At 51.3% G+C, this 26,164-nt stretch overlaps 2 protein-coding genes across 8 annotated transcripts; both read right to left on the reverse strand.

Moving 5' to 3' along the window:
• Positions 1-447: 447 nt before the first annotated feature.
• On the reverse strand, positions 448-11,706 carry SEPTIN4 (septin 4). 7 transcript variants are annotated; one of them, XM_059147376.1, is made up of 12 exons: positions 11,570-11,706; positions 8,013-8,073; positions 5,886-5,979; positions 5,362-5,448; positions 4,743-4,866; positions 2,172-2,306; positions 1,942-2,059; positions 1,751-1,852; positions 1,467-1,563; positions 1,216-1,378; positions 929-1,028; positions 448-663 (listed from the first exon to the last, which is right to left on the reverse strand). In XM_059147376.1, the coding sequence occupies exons 3-12, from the start codon at positions 5,893-5,895 to the stop codon at positions 604-606; spliced, it is 996 nt and encodes a 331-aa protein (XP_059003359.1). In that variant the 5' UTR covers positions 5,896-5,979; positions 8,013-8,073; positions 11,570-11,706; the 3' UTR covers positions 448-603. The 7 variants fall into 7 exon arrangements, with proteins under 7 accessions (XP_059003359.1, XP_059003354.1, XP_059003353.1 ...); XM_059147371.1 differs by lacking the exon at positions 8,013-8,073 and adding an exon at positions 6,276-6,647 and having other exon boundaries at positions 11,570-11,696; XM_059147370.1 differs by lacking the exons at positions 8,013-8,073; positions 11,570-11,706 and adding exons at positions 6,276-6,647; positions 8,777-8,979.
• Positions 11,707-21,657: 9,951 nt separating this feature from the next.
• On the reverse strand, positions 21,658-24,367 carry LOC131815618 (uncharacterized). The gene is made up of 2 exons (XM_059147408.1): positions 22,648-24,367; positions 21,658-21,770 (listed from the first exon to the last, which is right to left on the reverse strand). Exons 1-2 carry the CDS (start codon positions 24,236-24,238, stop codon positions 21,658-21,660), a joined length of 1,704 nt encoding a protein of 567 aa, XP_059003391.1. The 5' UTR covers positions 24,239-24,367.
• Between the last annotated feature and the right edge of the window lie 1,797 nt (positions 24,368-26,164).

Here is a 26,164-nt window from a genome sequence, read left to right on the forward strand (position 1 = left end):
ACAGTGTTCTAGCACAGGCTTCTTGGGAGTGCAGAGCTTAATTCTGTGTATACCCCTTTTCCCCAAATCAGGGGAAACAGGAAGTCAGGAAGCTGCATGCAGGTAATACCATGTTTTCCCAAGAGTGGATATCAGATCCAAAGCATCTATAGAACTGAAAATACCGTATGTGGAAAAGATGGAGAGCGGGTCAGGCCCCAGAAAAGAGAGGCAGGATAGAAGTAGTCAGTATGATGGAGAGGCCAGGTTGGATTCTAAGCGGAGACTGAACCCTCATAGAGAGGGTTCCTCTCCTCATAGGAGAGGAAAGTTTGCCCTACTCCCCCTTTCCTCTTAAAAGCCAGAAACCAGCACCCTCCTTCAGCACCCTTTAAAAAATGGGCCCTAGGATCTTCTTGGTCTCCAGGAGGAGGTAAAGACACAGACAACGACACCAGAAGGCAGCTATAGACTTGTTAAACTTTATTTCCTCTGAGTCTCTGGGGAGGCAGCAGGGATGTAAGGCGAAGTGGCAGTAGCTGCAGGGGCCTGAGCAGAACTGGTGCTGGGAGGGGCTGGCATGGGCAGGACGAGGAGATTTAAATATCCAGGATTCAAAGCCAGCTAATGGGTCTCTTCCATCTGTCTTTGGATTTTGTGCAGCATCTCCTGCATCCGCCGCAGCTGGAATAGGCACACACAGCGAAATGGGGCCATTTAGAATTCTACAGTGTTAGGGAAGTGCACCCAAGCTCTGATCCCTTAGCCAGGGCCATCGTAGCCCAGAGTTATGATGGAGACCCTGGGTAGAAGAATCAATCCCTCAATCCAGGACCCAAATAGGTCCCAGAGCCGGATCTTCCTACTCCCAAACCACGAAATATTGAGGTTTATAACCAAGCAGGGGCCTTCCATGCTGTCAATCCCTACCACCCCCTACTGCTCTCACCTCCTCATCTTTCTCTCGGATCAGCCTCTCCGTTTCTGGATGTGTCCCTGGTGGGACAGCAGGGATGGGAAAGTCGGTACCACTCTCTCGAGTCAGTTTGCTGAGGGGAAGGGGGAAAGGGACTTGGTAAGGCTAAGGGGAACCCAGCATCTGCTTGGACTGAGCCCAGGGCCTGAAGAAGAACCAAGGAAGGGCTTGTTCTCACCCAAGGCTGCGTTTGGGCTCCCCACACCCTCCGCACACACACACCCCCACACCCCGCCCTCCATCCTGGCTTCTGGCCATACTTGCGATTCCTTTCTTTCACCACCAGGCGGGTCATGCTCTGGATGCACTGTGCCCTGTAGTTCTCATAATGTGTCTCCCGCGTCACATCCTTCAGGTCCTGCATGTGAGTACGCACCAGCATTGTCCTCAGCTTCACAAAGTCGCAGTGTCCTGGGTTTTCCACTGCATAGCAAGGCTAGGGGTCAGCCAGGAGCATGGGGAGAGCTTCTGAGGGCAAGGAAATACCCTGGTCACAAGCTCAGTGTTTTACCTTCCACGATGCCCCAGGGGTAGAGCCGGCCCCGAACTCGCCGCCCTCTGGCCTCTACCACAGTGTTGCTGCCAATTACAGCAAATGGGATGCTTTCCTGGAAGAAGTTGGGGGGGCACTGTCAATACCCCCCACTCTTACCTGTTCCTTTCCACCTGTATCTCTATTTTCTCTGCTTCACTCTAGGAAACCAGGGTCCTCTCCCACCCCTTACAAAGAATTCTGCTTCCCTCTTCTGCTCCAAAGAAACAAGATGGAAAAGGGATGCCCTGGGGTGGTCCCACCTTTAGGGCTTGGTCCTGTAATTTGAAGTCCTCATCCTCATCAGAGTCACAGTCTGGGAACTGATAGACCTTGATTCCAAAGCGCTCAATCTCCTCTCGGATCTGGCAAACACATGAGAGGCCCACAGTTCTGGGGACCCCATTCTTTCCAGAAGCCCACCTGCTCCCCATCCCCCACCAGCTTCCCTCACTTTGCGTTTCTTGCGCTCCACTTCAGGAGGTGTCAATGTGTCCGCCTTGGCCAAGATAGGCACGATGTTGACCCGCTGATGCAGGGCCTTCATGAATTCAACATCCAGCGGCCGGAGCCTGGGGAACAGGAATGTGTGACCACAGGCTAGCAGCAGCCCTGCCCTGGCGCTCTCAGCCTGCTCCCTTGGCAGCACCTGGCGGTGACATGAGCCTCAGGCTCGGACCATACCCGTGGCCAAAGGGTGAGATGAAGTACAGGCAGCAGTGCACCCTGTTGTCTTGGATGTTCTTGCGGTTCAGGCCGCTCTCATCTCGGAAATACTGCTCGAACTGCTGGTCGATGTATTCTGCCACAGGCTTCCAGCTGGGGCAGGGACAGACAAGCAGAGAAACTGTGGGAGTGGGGACTGCCTCTTGAGCTCAGGGACTACAGAGTGGCCCACGCCCTGGGCAGTGTCCTCAAGCCTCTGCTGTTCCCTGGCTTGCTTGCCCACGTCTCCAGGGAGGTACCTGGGAGCAACAGGGGTGTATCTCGCCTGTCCCACTAGAAAATCAGATGAAGCACACAGGCAAAGTTCAATAAATACTAGTTTGATGAGAGGAGACCGAGGTGACCAGACCAGTAAGAATAAGGTACCTGCAGGTGAACACCCCTGGAAGCCCTCAGTCACATTCACAGTCAAGTTCATAGTCCAGACTCTGAACCTTTGCTCGTGTGCTTCTACCCTCACCTCCACCTCTCTAAACACACCCCATCCCTCAAAGCCATAGCCAAGAACGCTCTCTTCTGTGAAGACTCCTTGCAGTGGGCACAGTGCTCTCCCCTTCTCTCCACCACACCGTGAAATCATACTTCATATGATTTTATAAACACACACACACACACACACACATTCAAGAACTCCAGTTTTCAAGTCTTTCACTCGCCTATTATTTAGCCTCATCCTCCCTGACAGGTGCCCAGACAGGTAAACATGTAAGCACCGTCACTTTCATTTCATATAGGAAGAAACTAAATCTACAGCAGCTAAGAGACCATCCAAATCATTTTGGCTAGCAAATTTTCTACCCACCCAAGCCCTTGACCTTCTGACTCCCCCGCGTGTTTGCTGCAACACTGCCTGGCCTATTCACTAACTTGAGCTGATTGACACACATGTGAGAGAACAGCTTCTCCCCCACCCCTGACCCCCACTAGGACCATAAGCCACTCACAAATCAGGATGATTCATATTTGTTCTGTAGCCCTTAAAATGCCCAGCACTGGCTGGACACCTAGTATGTACTCAATAAATTCCTGCTGGTTGACTGAACGAATGTATGTGCAGGAGCACTGTATACTGTGAAAGGCCAAACAAATTACTACTGTGAGGGAAAGGAGGAAGAGGTAAGTAGATTGACTGAAGGAGGGGATGATATTTGCTACAGTGGGAACCAGGTGCTGGTGGGCGTAGTTTCACGGCAAGCTTGGGGTGCTGAGACATATACCTAGCAATGATGATATGGAGGTCACCTCAATCCTTTGGGAATATTTCCATCAGGAGACCACAAACTGTGTGCCAGCACAGTGCCAGGGCAAGATTATAAGGAGAAATGGCCCTCCCCTCAAGGCTAAGACACTGCAGTTGAAGATGAATGCGCACGTTAAGTCAAAACATCATATACAGTAATGATAAATCTTGGGGATCCAGAGCACAGAAAGGTCCATAAGGGTCCGCTGAGTCTGTGAGGCGATTACCCAGGGGCAGCTTTCTGGGCGGGCCACCTGTGGAGTCGGCACAGGCCCCTGATCTCAGAAGGGCCCACCCTTGGTTTGCTTCTCTGCGGTGGCCATCTTGAAATTCGTCACCATTTTCAACAAGGGACCCTGCACTTATATTTCACATTGGTGCTACAATTATAATCTTAAAATCCATAAGTGTAAACAGCTCTTACTTTCATTTTTAATGCACATTCACATGTGTCATTTGGGGTGATTTTCAGATCAACTGGGCAAAGTGGTAAGGCCGGGATGTTTCAGCTGAAGAAACAGGAATGCTGTCATTTGCTCAAGCCCATGCAGTTACTTAATGCTGGGTCAAGGTCTGAACTCAGTCTAGTGGTCTTAGCAACCCCTGCCTGACTTCATTAAGGGCACCCCCTTCTCTCCTGTCTTTATCACTCATTCTCCTTCTCTTCCAACAACTTGAGTCCCACCATTACCTAAGCATCCCTCCAGTTCCTAAAAAAAAAAAAAAAAAAGAAAGCCAAGGATGATGGCATGTGTGGCAAAGCCACCTTTTCTTCTAGCCTAGAGGGTGCCTGGAGTTTAAACAAAGTTCAACCTGTTTGTCTCCCCTTCGCCTCTTCTTTCTCCTCCTCACCCATTCCTCAAGGCACTCTCATCCCTTTAATAAAAGTGGTTTGTGGCACCTAAAATGTGGCTGGTGAAAGAAAAGGAAGGAGGGAAGGAGATGTTTATTGAGCAACTACTAGATGTCAGGCCCTGTGCTACATGTTTTCAGTTGGATTTACTTTTTTGAGGCTTACTTGTCTTAGATCTTCACCCCCACTAAGTATAGGTCAGAGTCACAAAGGACATTAGAAAGTATCTATTCCAACCCTTTCCCTCTCATTTTACAGAGGAGACAGCTACCCTGTAAGGAGCAGTGGCATGCTCAAAGCCACAGACATTCCTCCTGAGAATTTTGGTTATGTCTTTGCCAATGGATGCTCATGTGTGGGGTATGTGTGTGTGTGTGTGGGTGGGTGGGTGTGTAATGGGAAGAGGGCATCTGGGACTGTGCTTGGTCAGACATACCACTCTGTGTTGTTGACTGCATCCCCAAAACCCGGTGTGTCCACAATGGTGAGCCGCAGCCTCACACCCTTCTCTTCTATATCCACTGCATGTTTAGTGATCTCCACAGTTTGCATGATCCGCTCTGGAGAAGGGGGAAACTGAGGCCAGGGCAAGGGCAAGGACCTGCCCAGTCAGGACAAACCGCCCACCCCAACCAGCTCTGCTGCCCAGACTGCCTCATCCACACTGCCCCCCTTCCCACCCCAAGCTGACTGGGGGCCTGTTCTCTGGGAACCAGCAAGGAGCACATTTCCCAACACAGGAAATGCCGGTGGCTGTTGGCTCTGGCCCCAGCCTCTTCTCTGCTCCCGGCTCTTTTCTTGGATTCCTGGAATCCTTTGGGGGTCAGAGACTCAGAGAGCAGGATTCTGGTCCCTGCCCTGCTTCGGCACCCAAATCTTGAGGGAGCTGGCTGGTGGGCTGCCAGGCTACATAGGCCTACAGAGAGATGCCGTCAATCCCTCTAGGAAGCCATGGTTTCCTGCCTGCTGGGGAAGGCCCCCAGCCCCCAGGCTCTGGCATGGGTTTGATTTCCCAAGTCTGCAGGCCTGTCTGCATGCCCCTCTCCTTTCCTTACCTTCAGCGCTGAGGAGTTTCCGGTCCCGGTACAGATCGGTGAGGAAGAGGCTATTGACAAGAGTGGATTTCCCCAGGCCAGACTCTCCTGATGGGGGAGAGAGGACAGAAGATAAGAGCTATAGCCAAGAGGCACCCCCCCTAGAACAAGCTGTGGAGGGAGCTGCTTTCTTATCTAATTGGGAACAGACAAACAACCATAGCATTTTAGAGCTGGAAGGGAGCAGAGAAAACAGCTTGTCCAGCCTTCTTATTTGAATGAGGTCCAGCGAGGGTAAGAGATTGCCCAAGGTCACACAGAAAAAGGCAAATATTGGAAAGCTGTTGATCAAGTGTTCTTTGTACCACTTCAACGTCCCCTCACCCCCCACATACACACTTTTGGCCACCTACGGCTCTTGGTTATTTGCCAAAAAGACACAGCCACTGGCTGCTTTTTCCTTCCTTACCCATACCCCCTCCCCACATATATACCATCCCTACCTGCAACAACCCCTACCCAGTCCAGCTCTTCCCCTCCTCTACCTGCCACCATGAGGGTAAAGTCAAAGCCCTTCTTCACAGACTTCCGGTGAACTTGATTGGGTAGGGTCGCAAAACCCACATATTCCTTGTCATCCTAATGGACAGGAAGGCAGAGTGCATCAGAATGAGAGGCAAGAGGGGCCCCAGGACCCAACACCAGCCTTTTCCCTCCCTCCTAGGTCTCTGCCCCCGCCCTGGAGGAGCACTGTCACACTCCTTCGAGGGCCCATCCAGGGCCACCAGCTAGGCTTCTGCCCCTGCTAACAGTTTGCAGTGCACATGAGGGTCAATGCCACGGAGCTAGGGCTGACACAAGACAGAGAACCCCAGGTCAACATGCATGCATGCATGTGCACACACCTATACAAACACACGTGCCCATACACGCACATACACTCGGGATCTCTCTGCTCCCTCCCTGGGTCTTCCTGCACCAGCCCACCGAAGGCCAAGGGCTGGAGGTTCTACCTCAGAGGAGTCATAGGGATCAAGCTTGCCCCAGGGGCTGCGGGGCCGGGCTGAGGGGCTGAGAGGGGCAGAGGCAGAGAAGCACTGCTGGCTGTCAGAGGCCTGGGACCACGAGGGGGTTCTGAACTCCAGGTCATCCTGGTAGAGGTCCGGGGCCTGGGGCCTTGGCTCCAGGACTTGGGGCTTGGACCCCCAGGTCTTGGCCTCTGGTTGGTGGCAGCTCTCGCTTCCTGGGAAATCCTTCACGAACTTGTTCAGTTCTGTGTCATCGGTGTCCTCCAGGAAGCGCTTGATCTGGGGGGGTGAGGGGTGGGTAGGTGGCACGAAGGGGAGAATGAAGGAGGAAGACAGGAGAAGGTAAGAGGGGGAGAGAGGAAAGCGCTTGCAGTTAGAAGGGAAAGAAACTGCACTCGCAGCCAAGCCAGAGGAATGCTCCCCATCCCTCCCTCACCTGCTCCTGGGCCTCCCAGTGGAGACATCAGGAGAGACCCCAGGATCCAGGAGCAGCCCTGGGCAGTCCCCAAAGTCCTTTCAACTGCTGTTGGGGTCTGAGTAGCTCCAGTCCTGATGCTCCCTCTGAACAGGGTGCTCACCGCCCTGCCCTTCCTGGGGGTCTGGCCAAGACATGGCCCAGGGACTGCCCTAAAGGCCAGGAAGCCAGACTGAAGAACGGGGAGCAATGGAGGTGTTAGAGCTGAGAGGAGGACGTGGTTCAGGCTTTAAGGAGAGTGCAGAGAGTCAGTCAGAGTGAGGGACAGGGAGTAGGGTGGGGTGAAGGGAGCTGCCGGCCCAGGTAAATCAAGGGCCAGCAGGGGCTCTGTGCCAGCCGTCACTGCAGGTCAGTGAGCTCTAGTACCAAGGCACAGACTCTACTGGGGGTGCCCACTTCCCAGGGCTCACTGCAAAGAGCTCAGCACAGCTGATCTGACATCTGACCCCCCCCCATCCAGACACCGTGCCACATTGGAACCTATGCCAAGGCCAGAGGGCAGAAGGGTAAACCTGCCAGTGGATGCTGAGCGCAGGATGGAAGTGAGCTAGGAGAGACCCAGTGAGGGAAGATATGAGTACACTAGGCTACTGACAGCCCCTAAATGGGAGGCACATGCAGGAGGAAACACCCTTTGGTTGTCTCTTGCCCCCTCTACCTGGGGTAAGCTTCAGCCAGCAGTGTAGGAGAGGATCTGGCCTGAGCCATGAACCACAGGGGTGGGTAGGCAAAGAGTGGCCAACTCTGTAGAGACCTGTCCACCACCATCTCCAGCTTGGAAGAGAGGTCACTTCCCCCCACTCCTGCCATCCCCCTCCAGACCCAAAAACTTCCTCTCTCATTGGGGAGCCAGCCCCCTTTGTGGAGTGCCTGGCAGTGCTGGGCTCAGCTCTGCTTCACAATACCCACATGCCACCTCCAGACAATGGACAAGGACCGGCTTCAGCGGCTGACTCACTCTCTGGGTTTTGGCCAAGCCAGTGGGGGCTATCCCAGACCACTATGGAGTCCCGGCCAGAGTGCGGGGAGACAACGTGGCCATAATCTTCTGCAGGTCCCCAGTTTACAGAGCAAGAATTGAGGGAGGCAGACATACACATTGCCAGGTTTATGCCAGAGGAAAGGGACTGAGATAGAGAGGATGCAGGGAAAAGTTCCCTAAGAATTACCTTCAGGCTGTCGCCTCTCACGTCCCCACACCTGCCTGTAGCTATAGTCTCCAGGGCCCCCCTGGACAGAGGGAAGGAAAGAGGCCCTTTAGCCTAGAACTGGAACCAGCATGTGGGGGCTTAGTGAACAAAAGAGGCTGTCCTGAAGCAAGCCTAACAGGCTTTTCTCACCCATAATATTTGTGGGATCCCAGTGGAGTAACTGTCCATCCTAGTTTGTTTGCTGTCCTGGCATAGTGATGAATTGTGCCCCTTTTCACACAAAGTGTCGCAGGTTGGAGAATTCATTATATCGCAACAGAGAAGGGATGGGGCTGCGGGGGGTAGGGGGCATGGGGTGCAGCAGGTCTTGTTTTCTGGCAGCTAGAGTCTGGGGAATTCCAGAAAATCCTGCCTCTCTGCATAACCCCACAGTGACCCCGCACTTGGTCCCGGTGAAAGATGACTATGCTCCACCAGGTTTCCGCAAGGACACACTGAGCAGAGGGGCAGCAGTTAAGGGAGAGAGGAAGACACTGATGGGGACCCCAACATCCCCAATCTTCCAATAGTCACCAGGAACCCACCATTCCTGGATTCCCTGCCAGTCTTGGCTGCTCATCAGGAGTTAGGACACTAGGGTGTTCACCTCCAATCTGCCCTCCCCCAACCTCAGCTCTCACAGTGACCAGATCATTTTTTTACTTAAAGCCCCAATCCCCATCAAGGCAGAAGGGAGAGAGGTCAGGTCCCCCCCACCCCCATCTCCCAGAGAAGCACCTTACCCCAGCTTCAGTCCTGTCCTCAGGGACAGAACTGCTTTGCCATCCCAGTGAATGGTCCATGTCCCAGGCTTCGGCAAGCTCTAGGTCTAATTTTATCTCCCAGGCAAAGTTCCTCACACACGGAAACAGCCTGATCCCGATGTTCTTGTTGTAATCCAGCTTCCTAGCTTGCTCCTTTCCCTTTCTCTTTGACCCCCCCTGTCTCTGTCAGGGGCCAAAAAAGCCTGTGGAATGTCGTTCCCCACCCCCTCCTCCTCCCTTTCCCTGGCTCCCACCCTCCAAGGACAGCTCAGCTGCAGCAGGATCACTCTGTTTCTCTGCAGTCCCCTCCTCCTCTGATTGGCTGTCCCATGACGCCTGCCTTCTGCCTACCCCGGTGGGCACAGCACCAGCCTCCCCAGTCTGTCTGCAGCACAGGCTCTTGATCAACCTGACCTCTCCTATTAACCCCCAAGGACCCTGAGGCCTCCAGAGGGTTGTGAGCTGTCCCCAAGGTGATCTGGCCCATCGGCACATGGGGACAGCCACCCAGGAGACTCCACTCCTAAAGGACTCCAATCTCTTTCAACTTAACTTTAAGCCATGCTGAAGTAGGGTGGAAGGTCTTATAATCCCCTGGAAATATGTTCTCATGGGAATAGCCCTGCTTTTCTGCCCAAATGTCCCTTCGTGTTTTCCTAGCAGGGAACCCCACTGTCTTGGGAAATCTGCCCCTAGATTTCCCTGTGGAGTCCCAGCCACAGGGGACTCCTCCCACCCAAGGATACCTGACCTCTGACTCACGGGGACCTATATCACTTCCATCACCCCACTGTTCCCAGAGAGTCAGTGGAGGAGCTGCTAGCACTTGGTCTCAGAGGGGCATGAGCTCTGGCCCAAGGGAAGCTGGCACCCCAGAAGCTTCAGAACGGCCAATTAGGTTGGAGACAGACCGAGGGGCCTGGCTGGGAGTGTGCACATGAGGAGTCGGAAGACCAGCGTTTCTGGTTTGGCCAGAAACACACTCTATGATTTTGAATATTATCTTAATTTCAGGGCCTTAATGTCCAATTGTGAATGGCCCTGTCTTGCTTCTCAGGAAGGCGAGGGAGAGATACCTCAAGCTTTTGAACCTGAGGAGAAAAGGTGCATTTCAAGTCACAGGACAATTTTTAATGTTGACCCGTCATTCTTTTCCCATGCAAACTGAAACCCCGTTGGGTTCCTGGGCTGGAGAGCACTCCCCCACTGTACCCACTGACCTCCAAAGTAGTTGGGACACTGATCTCCTTTCAGAGACAGACCCCTTACAGAGGAGTCTGGCTTGACATGAACACGTCAGCCTAAGAACTGGGCCTAAAGGGCCTATAGCTGACGACTCTGGTGGTGGTGGAGTGTCTTTTAATTAGAGAAGAACAGGGTGGCTTCAGCCAAGCTGAAAGCAACAAGACCTCAGCTGAACTGAACTCAGTGTGTGGCAGAAAAAGCTCCTCTTGGTCCCTGCTGGGCTTGGCATTGGGGACAGTCCATGCTTCCCCAGGCTTCCATCACTGGAACAATCACTGCGTCCGTACCCATGTGGGGAGAAGTGGGGCAGGGATAAAGACAAGCACCACTTGGCCTCTCCCAGGAACCCCCTTCTGGGGAAGGTCACAAGGTCACCAAGACTTCCTAGCCAAGCCTTGGGCCGCAGCCTAGACACAGCTTGAAAGACAAAAGCTCAAAATGTTGGCCTTTCCAGACCTGGAAGCCTCTGATTCCAGTGGGCCCAGGGAGTTCCTTTCTGGAGGCTGCCCACAGCCAACATCCTGCCCCACAGGCTGATCATGGATCTCCTCCTGTAAACAGCCTGTGCCTCCCAAGGCAAGGGCAAAGGCTGGGGGGCTTCCAAACTGGGAGGAGAGGCTGGCATGAGGGCCAGAGACCCTGACCCCCCTCATAATGCGTCTGTGGCAGGCTCTGGCAGGATGGCAGCAGAAAAGCTGACCCCCTTATAGTCAGACATCAAAGCTTCCCACCTGGGGGTCCCAGGAGGGGGGGTGACTATTTCTCCTCCAGACAGGTGGCAGGAATGAGCTCCCCCAACCCCCACTGCTGCAGAGGGACCTGGTTTGGGGGAGTGGGGGAGTGTACAGTGCAGCAGGAGGAAGCTTCCCATGGTTCCTGTCTCAGAGGCAGAGGGACAGAGCTGATATCACCCACGGGTAGGATGGTGGGCAAGGCTTCGCTCGCTCTCTCAGGGGTCGTCCCCTGGGCAGAGGACGCAGTGGAAAGAGCCTGGTTGCTGCTCTGTGCCAGGCTGCAGGAAGGAGGGCCCAAAGCGTCTCACCATCCCTCCTGGGGAGGCAGGCAGTATTTTTAGGCCTCTTCTGTGTGTTTCCCAATGGAAGCTGGTACTGGCCCCTGAACCCAGGGCAGGTGGGTGAGGAGGGTCACCCAGGTAACAGCTGACTCAGGCAAGGGCGGGGGACCCTCAGCTCCGCCTGTCGCTGACGCGCCTTCCACAGCCCAACATGCGCGTCTCTACTGGCGGGCCCCCACCCCCACCTCCGCTCAGCACTGACCCACCCCTCAGTCCAAGAACACCGGCAGCACCCTAGGACTCGGGGTCCGCTCCGTCGCCGCTCGAATCAGAGGGAGAAACTTGGAAGCTGCGACGCAGCGCCGTCCACCAGCATTGCCCGCCAGCCCGCAGCCGGAGACAGCGCCTCCCGCCCCGCACAGCCGGGGCTGCTGCGCCGCGGGTCCTCGCGGAGCCGCCGGGAGCAGAGGGCCCTGCGCGCCTCGGCCGTGCCCCGCGCCCGCGCGCCTTACCATGGCTGCAGCCCGGGCCGGGCCAGCTCCTCCTGGACAGCGTCCGAGGGACCCGCGGCCGAAGCTGCGAGCCGACCTCGCCGGACCGCCGGCCCCCGCCTGCCGCCCAGAGTGCGGACCGGCCGGGGGCGGGGCCTGTGGCGAGGGCGGGGCCAGCGGGCCCTGGGGCGGGGCCTGCCCTCAGAGATCGCCGGCGCCTGCCCGGGTGCCCCGGGCGGGCGGCGGGCCGCGCGTGCGGTGGGCCTTGCAGCCCGAGACCCCGGGAAGCGAAGGGTGCGCAGAGGAGCTTAGTACAGCTCTGCACTGGTCACCTGGCTCTTCCTTACTCAGCCCCTACGAGTGGCCTCTTCAGGCAGCACATCACAGTGGGGACTTGAGCAAAAGCCCAGAGATGTTTTTGGAAGGAGAGGGGTTTTGCCCCATGAGTTGGGAGATAAACCATTAGTTACCAAAGGTTTGCAGGAAATGAACCCGACTGACGTCCAAGTTATAGATTGTCCCTACACACTCCACACCTCCTAAAGTAGAATGTCGGAATGCGGTAGAGGTAGAGAACCTCTCTACCCAAACTATGAAGACGAGACAAGAGGTTCCCTTCCTGCAGGACCCTAGATTAAAGATTAAAGAGGATTTGCTGCATAAATTATCGAGGGATCATCTGCTGGAAGGATGGAAGGGAAGAGGCCTAGTGGACTTTATGGGGCAGTAGAGCCTTGTCTGAGGCTGAGGAAAGTGGGAGGGCCTCAGGAGAGGCCAGCCCAGCCTGAGCCTGTTCTACGCTGGGCAAGCAGGTGAGATGCTGTGGGGACAGATGCCCCAGCGGCTTTAGAGGCATTAGAGGCTCAGAAGGGTCATAGCAGCAAGGGAGAAGTAGATGCTTAGAGGGTGGGGAGTTGGTAGGGATTTCCTGAGCTAATACAGGTCTGAGCTGGTCAGCTTCTGTGGAAGTTTCCAGAAGCATGCCTCTCCCTGATTTCCAAGAGCCTTCCCCAGAGCAGGCTGACTGGCCCGAATACGCTTTAGACAAAACTGAGGCCTACGTAAAACATGGCTCTCTCTCGCTCTCTCTCGCTCTCGCGCTCTCTCTCTCTCTCTCTCTCTGGAAGTGACAGAGCCTGCCTACCCTATTTCTGTCTGATCTGTCACCAGTGGTCATGGTTGGGATCAAGTTAGAACTTAGCAAAGAGAGGGAAAGGGCCTAGGTATGCAGATGAGAACCAGCTCAGAAAATGGGGCATGACTATTGGAGATGTTATTGGATATTTGGCATTGGTGGACTGAAGGATGGAAGGGGGGGGTGCCATTGCTTAAAGAAATCAGGGGTATTCATAAGCTAGCAAGTGAGGAGAAACCTGCCTAGCTGGGTGACCTTGGGCAACTCACTTTACCTCTCTGGACCTCATTTTCCACACCAGAAAATGAGAGACTTAAATTAGGATAAGGGCCAGCAGCTTGGCTCAGATAAGAGGGAACCTCTGAAGGTATAGAGAGGTTCCTGGAAAAGGCCTGTGCTAGACCAAGAGATCTGAAGGAAAACAAAGACATGAAAGAGTTTCTTTAGAGAAAAAGCAATGGCTATTGGAATCCTGCAGAAGTAGCAGCAGCTGCTGCCGTCAGACCCGAACATTAAACTCCAGCTACACAAAGGCCCACTGTTGGGAACTAGCTGTAGGCCACTAGTACTCATGTATGCTCTCATAAGACTTCCACTGGCATTCTGCACGGCCTGGGCTAGGGGTGCTGGGCCGGGGTGGGAGGTGGGGGAAGCCCATGTCAAGGAAGACAGGCCCCATCACAAAGCCTTGTTTTCCACGATTGTAAGTTCCCTCCTCCCACCGCCCCAGTCCCTGGCTATAGTCCAAGTGTAGGCACAGACACATCTCAGAAAGCAGCTAGGCTAGCTCATCCTCAGCTGCGGCTGGAATCCCAGCTCCGCGCTGGCACCTGCTGCCCAGGCGCCAGCGAGCTCTGTGAGTCCTGAGGCACGTTCGTGCCCAAGCTTGTTTAAGGGAAGTGAGCCCCTAGGAGAGGCCTGGGACTGTGGGACTCATCTTTAAGCCAAGACTCTAAGGAGCTTGGTGCTCACAGTGCCTTTGTAATCGCTGTATCTGATGCCCAACAGGAACCATGCTAAAAGCTAAAGGCAGACTTTGAGCCATTCCGTAAACCTTGAGTGCTAACCCTGCCGCACTCTGGGTATCTGAGAGAACCTGGCCTAGGCTTAGGACCCCATGCCAGCTTAAGTGATTATCTTACTGCTTGAATGTCTCTTCCCCTCCCTAGGCCTCCGTTTCTCCCACTGAAAGCTAGGACCGGACTCCCCACAACTCTAGCGCTCGTGTTCTGGGGTTGGTATGGTAGAGTCTGACACCCAGGCGGAAGTGAAGCCGAGATTCAGCAGCCCTTGTATGGGTCACTGACCACTGAGTGTTCCTCCCCACCTCCAGTTAGCAGGTGGCCACCCGACATTGCCTCAGTGCCCCTCAGCTCCTGGAGCTCTGGCTCTTATGATTCAACATCCCACTAGGAATTGACCCCCTTGACTAGAGTACAATTTCCCAGGTACCACTGGAGTTGGGGTATGCAGGCCAAGGCTCTGGGGAGTGGACACTTTGTTTGGCACAAAGCCTGAATCTCCTGAAAAACTCTGATCAGCACACACCTCCAGCCTGCTAGACAGGGCTCCCTCTGCTTAGGTCAGGCCAATGTGGTCTGTGTTTAAAAAAAAAAACTCGTGGGACGCCTGGGTGGCTCAGTTGGTTAAGCAACTGCCTTTGGCTCAGGTCATGATCCCAGCGTCCTGGGATCGAGTCCCACATCGGGTTCCTTGCTCCGCAGGGAGCCTGCTTCTCCCTCTGACTCTGCCTTCCACTCTGTCTGCCTGTGCTCGCTCTCACTCTCTCTCTCACAAATAAATAAATAAAATCTTTAAAAAAAAAAAAAAAAAAAAAGAGTCTGCCTTCGGCTGAGGTGGTGATCTCAGGGTCCTGGGATCGAGCCCTGGATCCCACTCCCCACTTCACTAGGATTCTGCTTTCCCCTCTCCCTCCTGCTCATGTGCTCACACTCTCTCTCAAATAAGTAACCTTAAAAAAAAACTCGTGGTCCCTGCCATTGGGCCTTTCCTGCCTACCCACGGGTGAAGGTTGTGGGGCACCAAACTAAACGAGGATGTTGCACGTGGACCAAGCCAAGGCCCAGGTTCAAAAGCTAAGAATAAATAGTGATTACCACAAGAAATCAGGATCTCAGATCTGTATGACTAGCAAAGGCCACTCTTGCCTCTGGGTAGCAGAGTTTCTCTTAAGTGGTACAGGAACTGAATGTACCTCCCTTCCCCCAGAGGTGATGAGTCACTGATGATATAGTCAGAGGGCTCTAGTGGGACCAAAAGGGCTAGCACTGGGTTGCATCTTTCAAGGAAATCTTACCTTGTCTTTCCAGAAAGGCCTGTGGGAAGAAATCAAAATATCCCAAGCCCCTCCCCTGTCCCTATTGTTCCCCAGTGTCCCAGGATCCTGGGGCAAGCCTGAAATATGGGTGGCAAGGCCAGAGAGCACAATGTTTCCTGGCACCTGCTTTATGGCTATGGTGAGGGGCAGTTCTGGAGCCAGCAAGGGCAAGAGGCATGCAGAGGGCCCTTCCAGCACCTTCTCTGCAGTAGGGCAGGGCACAGGAGCTGAGAGATGGGACTTACATATGCACTGGAGTTGCAACCCCCCCTTCAAGGGCCTCCACCTTACCTCCCAACTTGCTCTTGAATACCTCCCATGGCTAAAAACTCACTGACTCTACTGCCCATCAATCTTTGGCAGTAATTTACAAAAGGTCTTCATCATACAGAGTCAAAATCTGTGTCTACTTGGACTACCCTCCAAGTGCCTCTGTGCTAGAAGCCTTGCTAACTTATTTCACTGGACTTTGTTTGGTTCTTCAATGTCCATGCCCTTTCAAGTGACCCATCTGTATACTTTCCTCTCCCAAAAGAACCACAAGTCCCTCAAGGACAGGGAGTATATGTTCGATTTTAACCTCTACTCATTTCAATTCAGTGAACCTGTGATGTCATATCTTCCTGGATGACCAGGCCTCTGCCCCCAGGAGGTATCTGATCAATATGAATTGACTGAAAGGATTCATTGATTGGCTTTCCACTCTGATTTTTGGAGCACAGGGAAGCCTTGAGGCTCTTGGGCTTCACTGGCCCAGAATTTGCCCTTCATTCTGGCTGTTCACCAGCTCATACTCACCTCCCAGCGTCATAGTTCACATGCAGAGACACAAATGTTACCCTCACTAAAGCCTTTCCCTTCGCAATCCGTGATGTCTGAAGGTACTGCTGAAATATTGAGAAGTGACTTTGCAGGAAGATGTGGCTATGGAAGAAGGGTTTCTATACCATGTATAAATTCCTAGAGTAGGATGTTCCCTAAAGTGCTCTCGATTTTGAGGAGTCAGCTCTGAGCCTCAGTTTCTCCACCCGTGAAATCAGGAGAAAAAAATCCGCCTCATGAGATTGCTATAAAGATTCACTAAAGTAACATGCTTAGAAAGGTGTACACAGGGGTGCCTGGGTGGCTCAGTGGGTTAAAGCCTCTGCCTTCGGCTCAGGGCATGATCTCAGGGTTCTGGGATCGAACCCCGCATCGGGCTTTCAGCTCAGCAGGGAGCCTGCTTCCTCCTTTCTGCCCACCTCTCTGCCTACTCATGATCTCTGTCTGTCAAATAAATAAATAAAATCTTTAAAAAAAGGAAAGAAAAAGGTGTAGATACTAAAATGAGTGGTAGCTATTATCTCAGCTAATGAGAAAACTATCAACACCAAATCAGCAACCATCAGCTGTCATAATGTCAAATGCTTTCCCTCCAAAAAAATGAGGAATGTGCATGTGTAATGGGTGTAGAGGGATGAGAGAAGAGCCTGAGACTAAAGTGACATTGGAATGCCCATGCTGCCACCAACTGTAGAGCCAGCCTCCCCACCTAAACAGCACTCCAATCTCTAGAAAGCATGTCTCGGTTTCAGACTTACTGAGCGGAATTCCCCAAAACAGCCATTGTGGAGACTCCCGGAGCTAAATGACTTCGCCTGTGGTGGGCATGCCTAGGAAGTGACTCCGGCCAGCCCTATCCTCCCACCTTCAGTGCCTCTCAGGAACTGCCTCACATTCTGTTCCCCTCCTCCAGGCACTCCTTCAGCCCCCAAGGTGCAGCTGTCTCTTGCCTCTCCCCTCGGCAGCTGGGCCAAAGGCAGCTGAGCAGAGGAGGGGAAAGGGACATGGTCGTTTCTGTCCCTCAGGATAACCTTCCTGTGGCTGAGCAGCTGTCAGGGTGACTTCTGTGTCACAGATTTTCTTCCTCGCCCAAGGATGCTCTCTGCCCTTTGAAGTCAAGCTCCCTCATCTACTCAGGCCTACTATTTCTCCTCTTACTTGAAAAACCCACCATCTCAAATACCACCAAGCTCTTCTGACAGTAAGATACAATGTTGGAGATGGGTTCCAGGCAGGGAACCAAGGAGCAACTTCTGGAAATACACCAGAGAGTCCAAAACAAAAGTGGCAGATTCTTCCCTATGTAGAATCATTCTGAGAACATCAACAACAACAAAACCCAAGGGATTCTGGCCTCAATTCTGCCATCAAGCCCAAGGGAGGGGCATAGGAATTTCCTGCCCCCATTTCATAGGCAGAGGGACAATCTGCTCAGGTCTCACAGGGCAGGCAGGACATCACACCCCTACCCTGTGCTTCCAGTGGCTCCTGCTGATGTACACTGCACCTTAGCCTGTCCTAGGGTCATCATTTGCCCTAGTTTGCCCAGAACTGGGAGGTCCGGTCCCAGGACACAAGTTGCTAAAGCAGGAATATCCCAGGCAAACCCTGATGAGCTGGTCAACCTAGACTGTCCCCAAAATAGCAAGTGTGGGTCAGAGGTTATCAGCCTCCCATTTGGCTCTGGACTTCGCTGCCCATGGAAAACAAGGCATCACCTGACAAAAGAGCAGCTGGGTGGCAGGGGTCAGGCTGTTATGAAAAGCCCCCCAATGTGCCCTGCCCCACTTTCAGCAGCTCTGCTCCATTCTTTCAATTCCCTCTCTTTTCAACTACAGGCCTCTATACAAAGCAAGAGAAAATGAGGGCAGTGGGAAAGATGGTTCAAGGGTTCCTTTCAGGCAGCCCTCCTCCTGGCACTCTGTTAACATTCCCAGGAATGCGAAGCAGCCCAGCATTTCTCCTAGACTCTGTTTTTTTTTTTTTCTGTCGAGGAAGTCTACCTGAGCAAAACTTCCCCAAGACTCAAAAGCCAAAGAGAGGCTGGTCATACCATCCCAGAGGCCAAATGACATGTCACTTTAAAGGCACCAAAGTCTGCCTTAGGTATCACTGAGATGGCCTCCCCTGGTTCCTGGCCTCTTTTCCAGAGTTGGTTTCTTGCATAATTGATAGACATAGAAGGGAGTAAACCACCTTGTCTGCTGACAGCCTGAGACATCGTTTTCAAGGGCAAGTAGGTTAGGTGCCTTGAGGACAAGGACCTTGGGGACAAGGCAGCCCCATCCATCAGGGGCAGTGCAGCCCTTCCCATCAAGAGCTGCTTTATTCCAAGGAATTCCCCAGGGCTTTGTGAGAAGACAGCCCCAGCTGACCCAATAGGGGACCTTCCTGTTGAGCTTTTGCTCGTTCTGATACCAAAAACAAAACCATTAGGAATGCTTCCCTCAGTTCAGCATAACCTTCTCTGGGGAGATTCCAGCCCCTAATGTACCAATCCAAGGATGAGAAGCATCTGTAAGCTCTGCTCCTTGGACAAAAGGGCCTTGAGGAGCCACTTGGGAAGAGACTGACACTTAAGAGAGAAATGGTTGAATTGGGCTCTGGCCCCAGCTGTGGACCCAGAAGGGCTTGTGAAGCTCAACAACAAACATATGGCCACCCCCAAGCCAGGAGCTGTGGCTGGCCACCAGAGAATGCCTGCCAGGAATGGAATCTGGAACAGACTCTACAGTCAACCATTCCCAGATCAGAAGAACCAGAGGCCTTGGACATCCGTACCACAGATTCTCTCTCGTGGGATGGCCTGTGGGCCATGCAGCCTGGAGAACAGAATGGGGAAGGCCTAGCACTCTCACGCTTTTTGAGAAGTCCCTGGCCTTCTCCATGCCACCCCACTTCCAAAGAGCCAGAAAAGACCAGCAGGCCCAGTCTCTCCCCAGCTTCTCTTCCCAGCTTCTGGGGAGCAGTCCTGCTGCAGAACAGGGCTAGAGAGCTGCAATTATCGAGACAGGATAAGAGCTATTTTGGGAAGGAGCCATCCTGCTGCCAAGGCTTTTGACTTCCAAAACTAAAACAAGATGCACCAAGAAAGAGGGTGAAGGTGGGGGGAACAGGGAGGAACTTGCTCAGCCCAAACCGTCATATCCTGAATGAGGGAAAACACTAATCCTTTCCCAAAGGTATGTAAGTGCATCAAAGGAGTGAGCAAGAGGCTAGCTATTAAGATACCCCTGGTTTTGAGAAGGAGGATATAACTTGATCCCCTGCCACACACACATCCCCTTGAGACAACTCCCTCTCTCCTAAGACCCTGCAAGAACCCATATTCAGTCTGCTGCATTTATTTGGACATTTGAGCACAAACTATTTCATATTGTTGTTTAAATGTTTCCTGTCTGTGTCTTATCTCCCCAACCAGACGGTAAGTTTCTCATGGCTAAAGAATGTGTGTACTCTTGAGGTTTCAGTGCTTTGCCTGCACCACAACCCCACCGCCAAACAGTGCCTAGCAGAGTGCTAGGCATCTGAATAAAGTTGTTTATGGAAGGAAGGGATAGAGGGAGGAAGGAAGGAAGAGAAGAAGAGAAGACGGAGAAAAGGATTTACCGTCTTGCGTGGAGGTAATCTCTAGAAGTAGCTGTTCCCACCCACAGTGGAGCTCAGGGCGTAGGGCTGAAGAGGAAGTCATGGAAGAGGGGGTGGCAACCACATTTCTGGCACCTCCCCTTCAGCTCTTTCATTATCTGAGCTCAGGCTATCCTGCCCCACCTCCCTTGTTTGTTTTCTGTTTCTATCTGTCATTAACTGTCCATCCTGGGCTAGCCCATGGGTGGGACCCATTAGAAGCCCATGCTAGGCTTTGGGTAAGGTAGAGATAGGGTGAGAGAAAGAATGGAGGCAGGAAAAGCTCAAACTATCTCATCAAACAGGGGCCAAGAAGAACTAAAGTACTTAGAGGAACAATGCACTGTGAAATCAGGACACTCTTTGCCAAATTCAGAACACAGGGCTGCCGAGAGCAGAGTTTACCCTGTGCCTTTCAAAGTTGAGAACTCAAATAGTGTGTAACCCAGAAAAGTACTCCCTTTCTGGAGTGCCGTAGGCTGTAGCAAGGAGAGCCAAGTGGAGACTGATCCAATGTACGGCTTTCCAGACAGCCTTCACATGGAGCACTTGGCAGGATTTATCATCTCTCCAGGGCTGCAACTACCTCAAATAGCGCCTTCGTGCAAATCGCCCTCTGGGGAGATGCAGTTCTACAGGTGCACAGTGCAGTAAGGAGAACGCAGGCTGGATTCTAGCCCCCACTTGCCCTGTTAGGTGCCCTTGTGCAGTGAACAACTTGCCGAACCATAAGGAGCACTTCTATCTCCCTCCATTCTTACTTCCATGAGAGGTTAAGAGGGGGACTTGGATAAGGGGGAGCACAGGAAGAATGGAAGTAACTTCCCAGGGGTGTTCTTACCTCCTCATCTGTCATAATGGAGAAGTAGAAGTCAGGCATTCCCGGGGGCAGCAAATGGAATTCAGAGAGTACCAACAGGAGGGGGAAAAAGAGAATTTTACTAAAGATATTTAGTAGACTTGGGCATAACCTGGCCCAGCATCCTTCCAAGTGCAAGTGGCCCAAATAGCAACAGCTAGCATTTACTGAGGGCTCACTGTTGCCAGGCACCACGCTGAGTACTGTAGCACCACGCTGTACGTGTAGTAGCTTGGTCAGTCCTTATAAGGATCCTAAGAGGTTGCTACCGTTCTCATTAATGAGGAAGCTAACGACTGGAGAGAGAAAATAACTTACCCAAGGTCACCGTGAGAAAATAAAGACAGGGCTCAAACCCAATACTATCACTTCAGAGTCCATTCTCTACTAACTTCAACCTTATAGAGCTTTGCTCCCTCTGAGGGGCAGGGATACCCTTCTCTGCTCTTCGCTGCCCATCACTCAGAGGGTTTGTGCTGGTTGGGACTGGATTGCATTCCCAGGGCTCTTCCCCCAAGCCCCCAGGAACTTCCTCATCCAGAGCCCTGGCCTCCCTCATGCTCACAGACTAAAGCATGTTTTGAGCTATAACATTCAAAGTAGGAACTCTTTGCTACTAAGATTCACTAAATGAGGGTTGGTCCCTACCTTCCCTCCCACCAGAGAGGTCAAGGGAACAAAGTGGGAGGAGGGTGTCTGGGGACACTTCTCTTAAAGATTCTAGAGTTGGGGGCAGCTGGCTAGCTAAGTTGGTAGAGCATGTGACTCTTGGTCTCAGGGTGATAAGTTTGAGTTCTATGTTGGGTGTAGAGATTACTTAATAAAATCTTAAAAAAAAAATTAAAAAAAGGATTCTAGAGTTTGTTATAGGACCTACTGATGGCCTCAAGGCAGAGGCCTGACATCCCTGAAGACCCTGCTGGGTAGCAGTCTATGCTCTCCAGGTCCAGCTACCGGGGCTTGAGGAGAATTCTGAGGAACCAGAGAGAGACAAGAGGAGACCCATCAACCTGAATTAGTGTGGAGTCAGCCCTGAGGAAGACTATGAAATAGGTAGTTTGTCTTGGTGACTTGTTTTTTGTTTTTGGTTTTTTTTTTTTAAATCACATGAGAGGCAAGTCCAGCTCAACTGTAAGGCAATGGGCTTAAATTGTTTTCCATTCCAAAAGTGACTACTTCCCACTGAAAGGAGGCTCCTGAAAACAAAAAGTTTCCAAGTCCCAAAGGAATGACTCTAACAGTGGAATTATAGACAAGATAAGGATTTCCTCTGCTCCTTCAAGTCAAACCCTGGTCCTGACAGACTTAGCTCTATAGATACACAGAGATCACCCTCCCACCTGTCCTCCTGCCTCCCAGACCCCACAATGGATCCATAGGACGGAAAAGCACAGACCTTTTAGCCAACAGATGACACGAGTGTACATTTCCTCAGAGACATCTGAAAGTAACAGAGATTGTTGCTTTTTTTCACACTGTGGGATGTACATCCCTCCCCCCACTACTTAACATCTCCCTTTCTAGTTCCACATTTCCCCTCCCAAAGATGCCCTCAGCCCTTGATCCTCTCCATGAAGCCCCTGAAGACTAAGATTAATTTCCCTGCTCCCTTTTTTCTCCACCCTCTTTGTGCCGCTATTAATGCCTTTTCCCTCTTGGAAGTCAGGGTCCTAATGTATCTATGCCCCCACCTTCTCCATTTTGTTGTCAAAATATTTCCCTGAGAAACTTATTTTCTTGGGGCGCCTGGGTGGCTCAGTGGGTTAAGCCGCTGCCTTCGGCTCAGGTCATGATCTCAGGGTCCTAGGATCGAGTCCCGCATCGGGCTCTCTGCTCAGCAGGGAGCCTGCTTCCTCCTCTCCTCTCTCTGCCTGCCTCTCTGCCTACTTGTGATCTCTCTCTGTCAAATAAATAAATAAATAATCTTTAAAAAAAAAAAAAAAAAAAAGAAACTTATTTTCTTTACTAGTCCTTACCAGCCCTCACCCCAGCTTAGTTCTTCATTCCCCCATTCTTGGGATGCACTTCCCACCCTGCAAACCTCTCTCTACTACCTTCCATTGAAAGGTTAAGCAGCGTTGCCTGGAAGAGTCAATGGCTGATGCCAGCCCAAGCATCGTCACCGATGTCATTAGCTTGGAGCTCAGAGAAGCTGGAGGGGAAGGAATGGAGCAATGGACTCACGGGTGGGACTAGCTTTAGCACTGGCAGGAGGGCAGCTCTGAGGCCTAGAATGAAGAAGGGGCTTTTCCTGCCCACCCCAATGTCCCACCTCACTACTTTGGGACTGCACCTGGGCAGACTGCTTCTTCACATACCCACGAAGAAAGCACTAAACCTTTCAATGGGTTGTTTGCAGGTACACTTGAAGGCCTGTGGCACTTCGCTCAACAGAGCCTGGTTTAGAGACTCCTTTGGTAATGAGAGTGGTGGTGGTGTTGCTGGTGCTGGTGGTGGTGATGGACTTGCCTTCTCTCTCTGGAACATCATTTCCTCACAGAAAGGATTTGAGTCCATTTCAAAAAACGACAATAAAGGATCTGGGGAAGGAGGGGACTCAGACTCAAAATCAGGTGTTGTCGGCCGGCTTTGGGGTGTTTCAACTTCAGGACTGAGTAAGGTCCACCATGAGGAATCAGGCCCATATCTAGGTAAGGACCGAGGGGGTAAGGGCCGAGGGGTCAGTTCCAGTTCTGCGTGGACAGAGGGCTTTTGGGATGGTCCTGGAGACATGTAGACACTTTCAGAAGGCCTTTGGGTGTGCTGCTTATAGCTGCGCTCTGGAGTGACAAACGTAGGTTTGGGAGGGCTCTCAGACATTGCTCGAGATGTCACCCGGGGTGCTGGGTGTAGTAATTGTCCCCCTGGGGAGATGGTTACCCTGCGGCCAATCTCGTTGTCTCCTCGGGTTGAGGGCCTCAGGTTAGACTCTACTTCTGTTGGTATTAAGATCTTTGGGGAGGACTTGATGTCAGCAAAGACAGAATGCTTGGGGACAGACTCGGGATCTGGACGTGCAGAAACTCGGCGTCCACCATCCAAATCCTTAAGGACAGAGAGTCTGAGGGACGATTCCACATGCATATTCTTATGCAAAGCCTTGGGTTCTGTACAGATTGAGCTGGGACGATTCATTTCAGACTCCTGGCCAAGGATCCTTCTCAGGGCTGTCCGAGAGTCTGCACTGACACGGGCACTGCTATGTTCTGGGCTAGAGGGTCTCCTTGGAGATCTGATCTCCGTAGCCGTCAAACCCTTTCGGATGGGCTCAGTTTGTACTGCTTCATCCTTTGGGCAAACTAAAGTCCTACGGCGAATTTTGACCCCTTGTGGGTACTGGACCTTGGAGGGTGGGTCATCTTCTTGTAAGATTTGTAAGTTATCCTTCTGGTCCACAAAACTCAACCGGCGAGAGGATTTGGCATCTGGGATTAATGAGTTGCGATTACTCATGTCACGCCCTGGCTTGCTCTCAACCCCTCTTCTTGTCGATTCCTCTCTGGATAGACTAACATTGCGCTGCATCTGGACAGCATGGGAAGCTATCTGATTTTGATGGCTCTTTCGATGAGGAGAGGGATGGCGGGATGTTTCTGATTTTGATCGAATCTCACTTCCTCGAGGGATGGGTGTTCCAGCAAGGCCAGGCCCTGACTGAGGGGAGCTGGATCGAGGATAGTCTGATGTTGAATGGAGAGTGGTGAGATGCCCAGCTTCTGATCTTCGAAGCAGTGAAGGGCTCATTTGGACCGAAGCATGTCGTGAGCTCGAGGCAAGAATGTACCCTTGTTCCCGCTGAGAAGTTGTGTTGGTATCCTCAGACCCTTTTGGTGCTGAAACTGCTACCTTGGACCCAGCTTTATTAGTCTTGACCATCCGATACATGGAGCTCCTCTGGGCAGATCCCATATTTTACTGGCTGGCTTATACTGAGGGTCTTAGTGGAGTCTGGAAATTTCCCCTCAGTTTTAAATGCTGCTGTTCTTGCACTCCCACAAAAGTGACTGTTATTCTAAGAGTGTCTCAAATAGTCCCCTTAGCTACCTGCCTGGTGATGTCATAAAGGAAGGAGCTTCCTACTAAACATCCTGGCATATAGCCACAATTGTTTTTAAGTAGATTCCATGCCCAGTGTGGGTTAAAAATCACGACCTTGAGATCAAGAGTTGCATGGTCTACCAACTGAGCCAACCAGATGCCCCTTCAGAAACAATTCTTCAGAGAATCTCAAGCAGTAACTGCAAGGAAACTGAGGACTTATCTTTGGAGTTGACACCGCCAAGACTTTGGTCAAGTTCTTAGCAAAACCAGATTTTCATAGTACCACATAAAAGGCTCCAGATTCTCCCTTCTAGGAATTCCAGGACTCATCCAGAAAAGAAGTCAACCTGATTATTCTACTAAGGCAAGGCTACTTAACTCAATCACTCTGTGTTAGTCCCAGTTTTAGTAAGACACAATTACAGAGTTGTCCCAATTTAGTTTAATACTGCACTATATAGAAGTAAAAAAAAAAAAAAATAGAGCTCCAGCCTTTTCTAGGTTTCAGAGGTGGTTTGGTTGACCCTGAGGTAAAAATCCAGATTGCACAAATCATAAATTCTCATATTCTTGGCCCAGGAGTGAGCGTAAGATTGTAGGAAGGATTCGAAGTTAGTCATTGGTTTCAATCATTAAAGATTCGTTGTGCACCTTAGACAAGTTACTTGACCTTCCTGAGCTTTGGTTTCTTCATCTGGAAATCAATGTCTGGTAGATGTCATATAACAAATGTTAGTGTCCTTTGCACAATCCTCTCCCCTCAGCTATCCTGATTAGATGGACTCTGGTTCTTTCCTGATTTAAAGAGTGCCTTTGCATCTTGGATGATCATTTTGGATCAGAGACACGATCATCTTTCTTTCCCTTTGACAGTCTCCTCTCTACCATATCCACATCCCACTTTGAAGGATCATCATGGTTATATGATGGTCAGATTCATTGTTTCTGGATCTTTAAATTCACCTTGATTAAAGACAAAGTTGAAACCAAAACCAAACATATTTTTAGGTAACAGGAATCTCAATAGACTAAGAAACCTTGAGCTACTGACACAAGTCTTTAGAATATAAAACACTTAGCTAACCATTATATCTTGTTTTACAGAAAAGGATAAAAGTAGAATAATATTTATAAGTTAGATATCTGAAAATACTAATGGTAAGCCAGGTTGAAGTGAAGATGTTTCCTATTTATACTTATTTGATATCTTATTGTTATAAAATATATACTGGCTGACTTGAACAAAGCTTTCCTATGAGATTCTACTTTCTTCCTTTTTTTTTTTTTTTTTTTTTTTTTTTTTAGAGAGGGGGGCAGGGAGGAGCAGAGGGAGAGAGAGAACTCTAAGCAGGCTCCATTCCCAGTGTGGCCATTGGGGGGGCTCAATCTAACAACCCTGAGATCCTGACCAGATCCGAAATAAAGTCAAGATGCTTAACCCACTGAGCCACCCAGGCATCCCTGAAATTCTACTTTTAATACAATGACTTTTTTTTTTTTTACAATGACTTATTGTTATATAACCTTTAACCATGAGACTATAGTACTTATTTGTCTGAGAAGATTATATTTCTCTTTATAAATTTATTGAGAGGGTGATTTTGAATTTCTCTATCATCATGGAACATTAAGTCTGCTCTCAGACTTAATGAGACAGGCTACCACATGGAACACTAAGTCTGCTCTCACTTCTTTTGATCTTACTAAAATCAGCTCAGTTGTTTGATTGTTTATATTCTCTTAATATTGGGGAAATATATACATTTTCTTGTCAGTGTTCAATTTCAGTATAAG

Source organism: Mustela lutreola, chromosome 15 (genome assembly GCF_030435805.1).
Source record: "Mustela lutreola isolate mMusLut2 chromosome 15, mMusLut2.pri, whole genome shotgun sequence".
NCBI classification, from domain to species: domain Eukaryota; kingdom Metazoa; phylum Chordata; class Mammalia; order Carnivora; family Mustelidae; genus Mustela; species Mustela lutreola.

Excerpts from the sequence above, each read along its gene's own strand:
- LOC131815618 (XM_059147408.1), bottom strand. The coding sequence starts at position 24,238 with ATGGGATCTGCCCAGAGGAGCTCCATGTATCGGATGGTCAAGACTAAT. Across the intron at positions 21,771-22,647 it reads GTTTAGTGCTTTCTTCGTGG|ATGTCTCTGAGGAAATGTAC; the intron begins GTATGTGAAGAA and ends TGTTACTTTCAG.
- SEPTIN4 (XM_059147370.1), bottom strand. The coding sequence starts at position 8,836 with ATGGACCATTCACTGGGATGGCAAAGCAGTTCTGTCCCTGAGGACAGG. Across the intron at positions 5,980-6,275 it reads CAGAGAGATCCCGAGTGTAT|GATGACAAGGAATATGTGGG; the intron begins GTGCGTGTATGG and ends CCTGTCCATTAG. Across the intron at positions 1,853-1,941 it reads TGGAGCGCAAGAAACGCAAA|ATCCGAGAGGAGATTGAGCG; the intron begins GTGAGGGAAGCT and ends TGTGTTTGCCAG.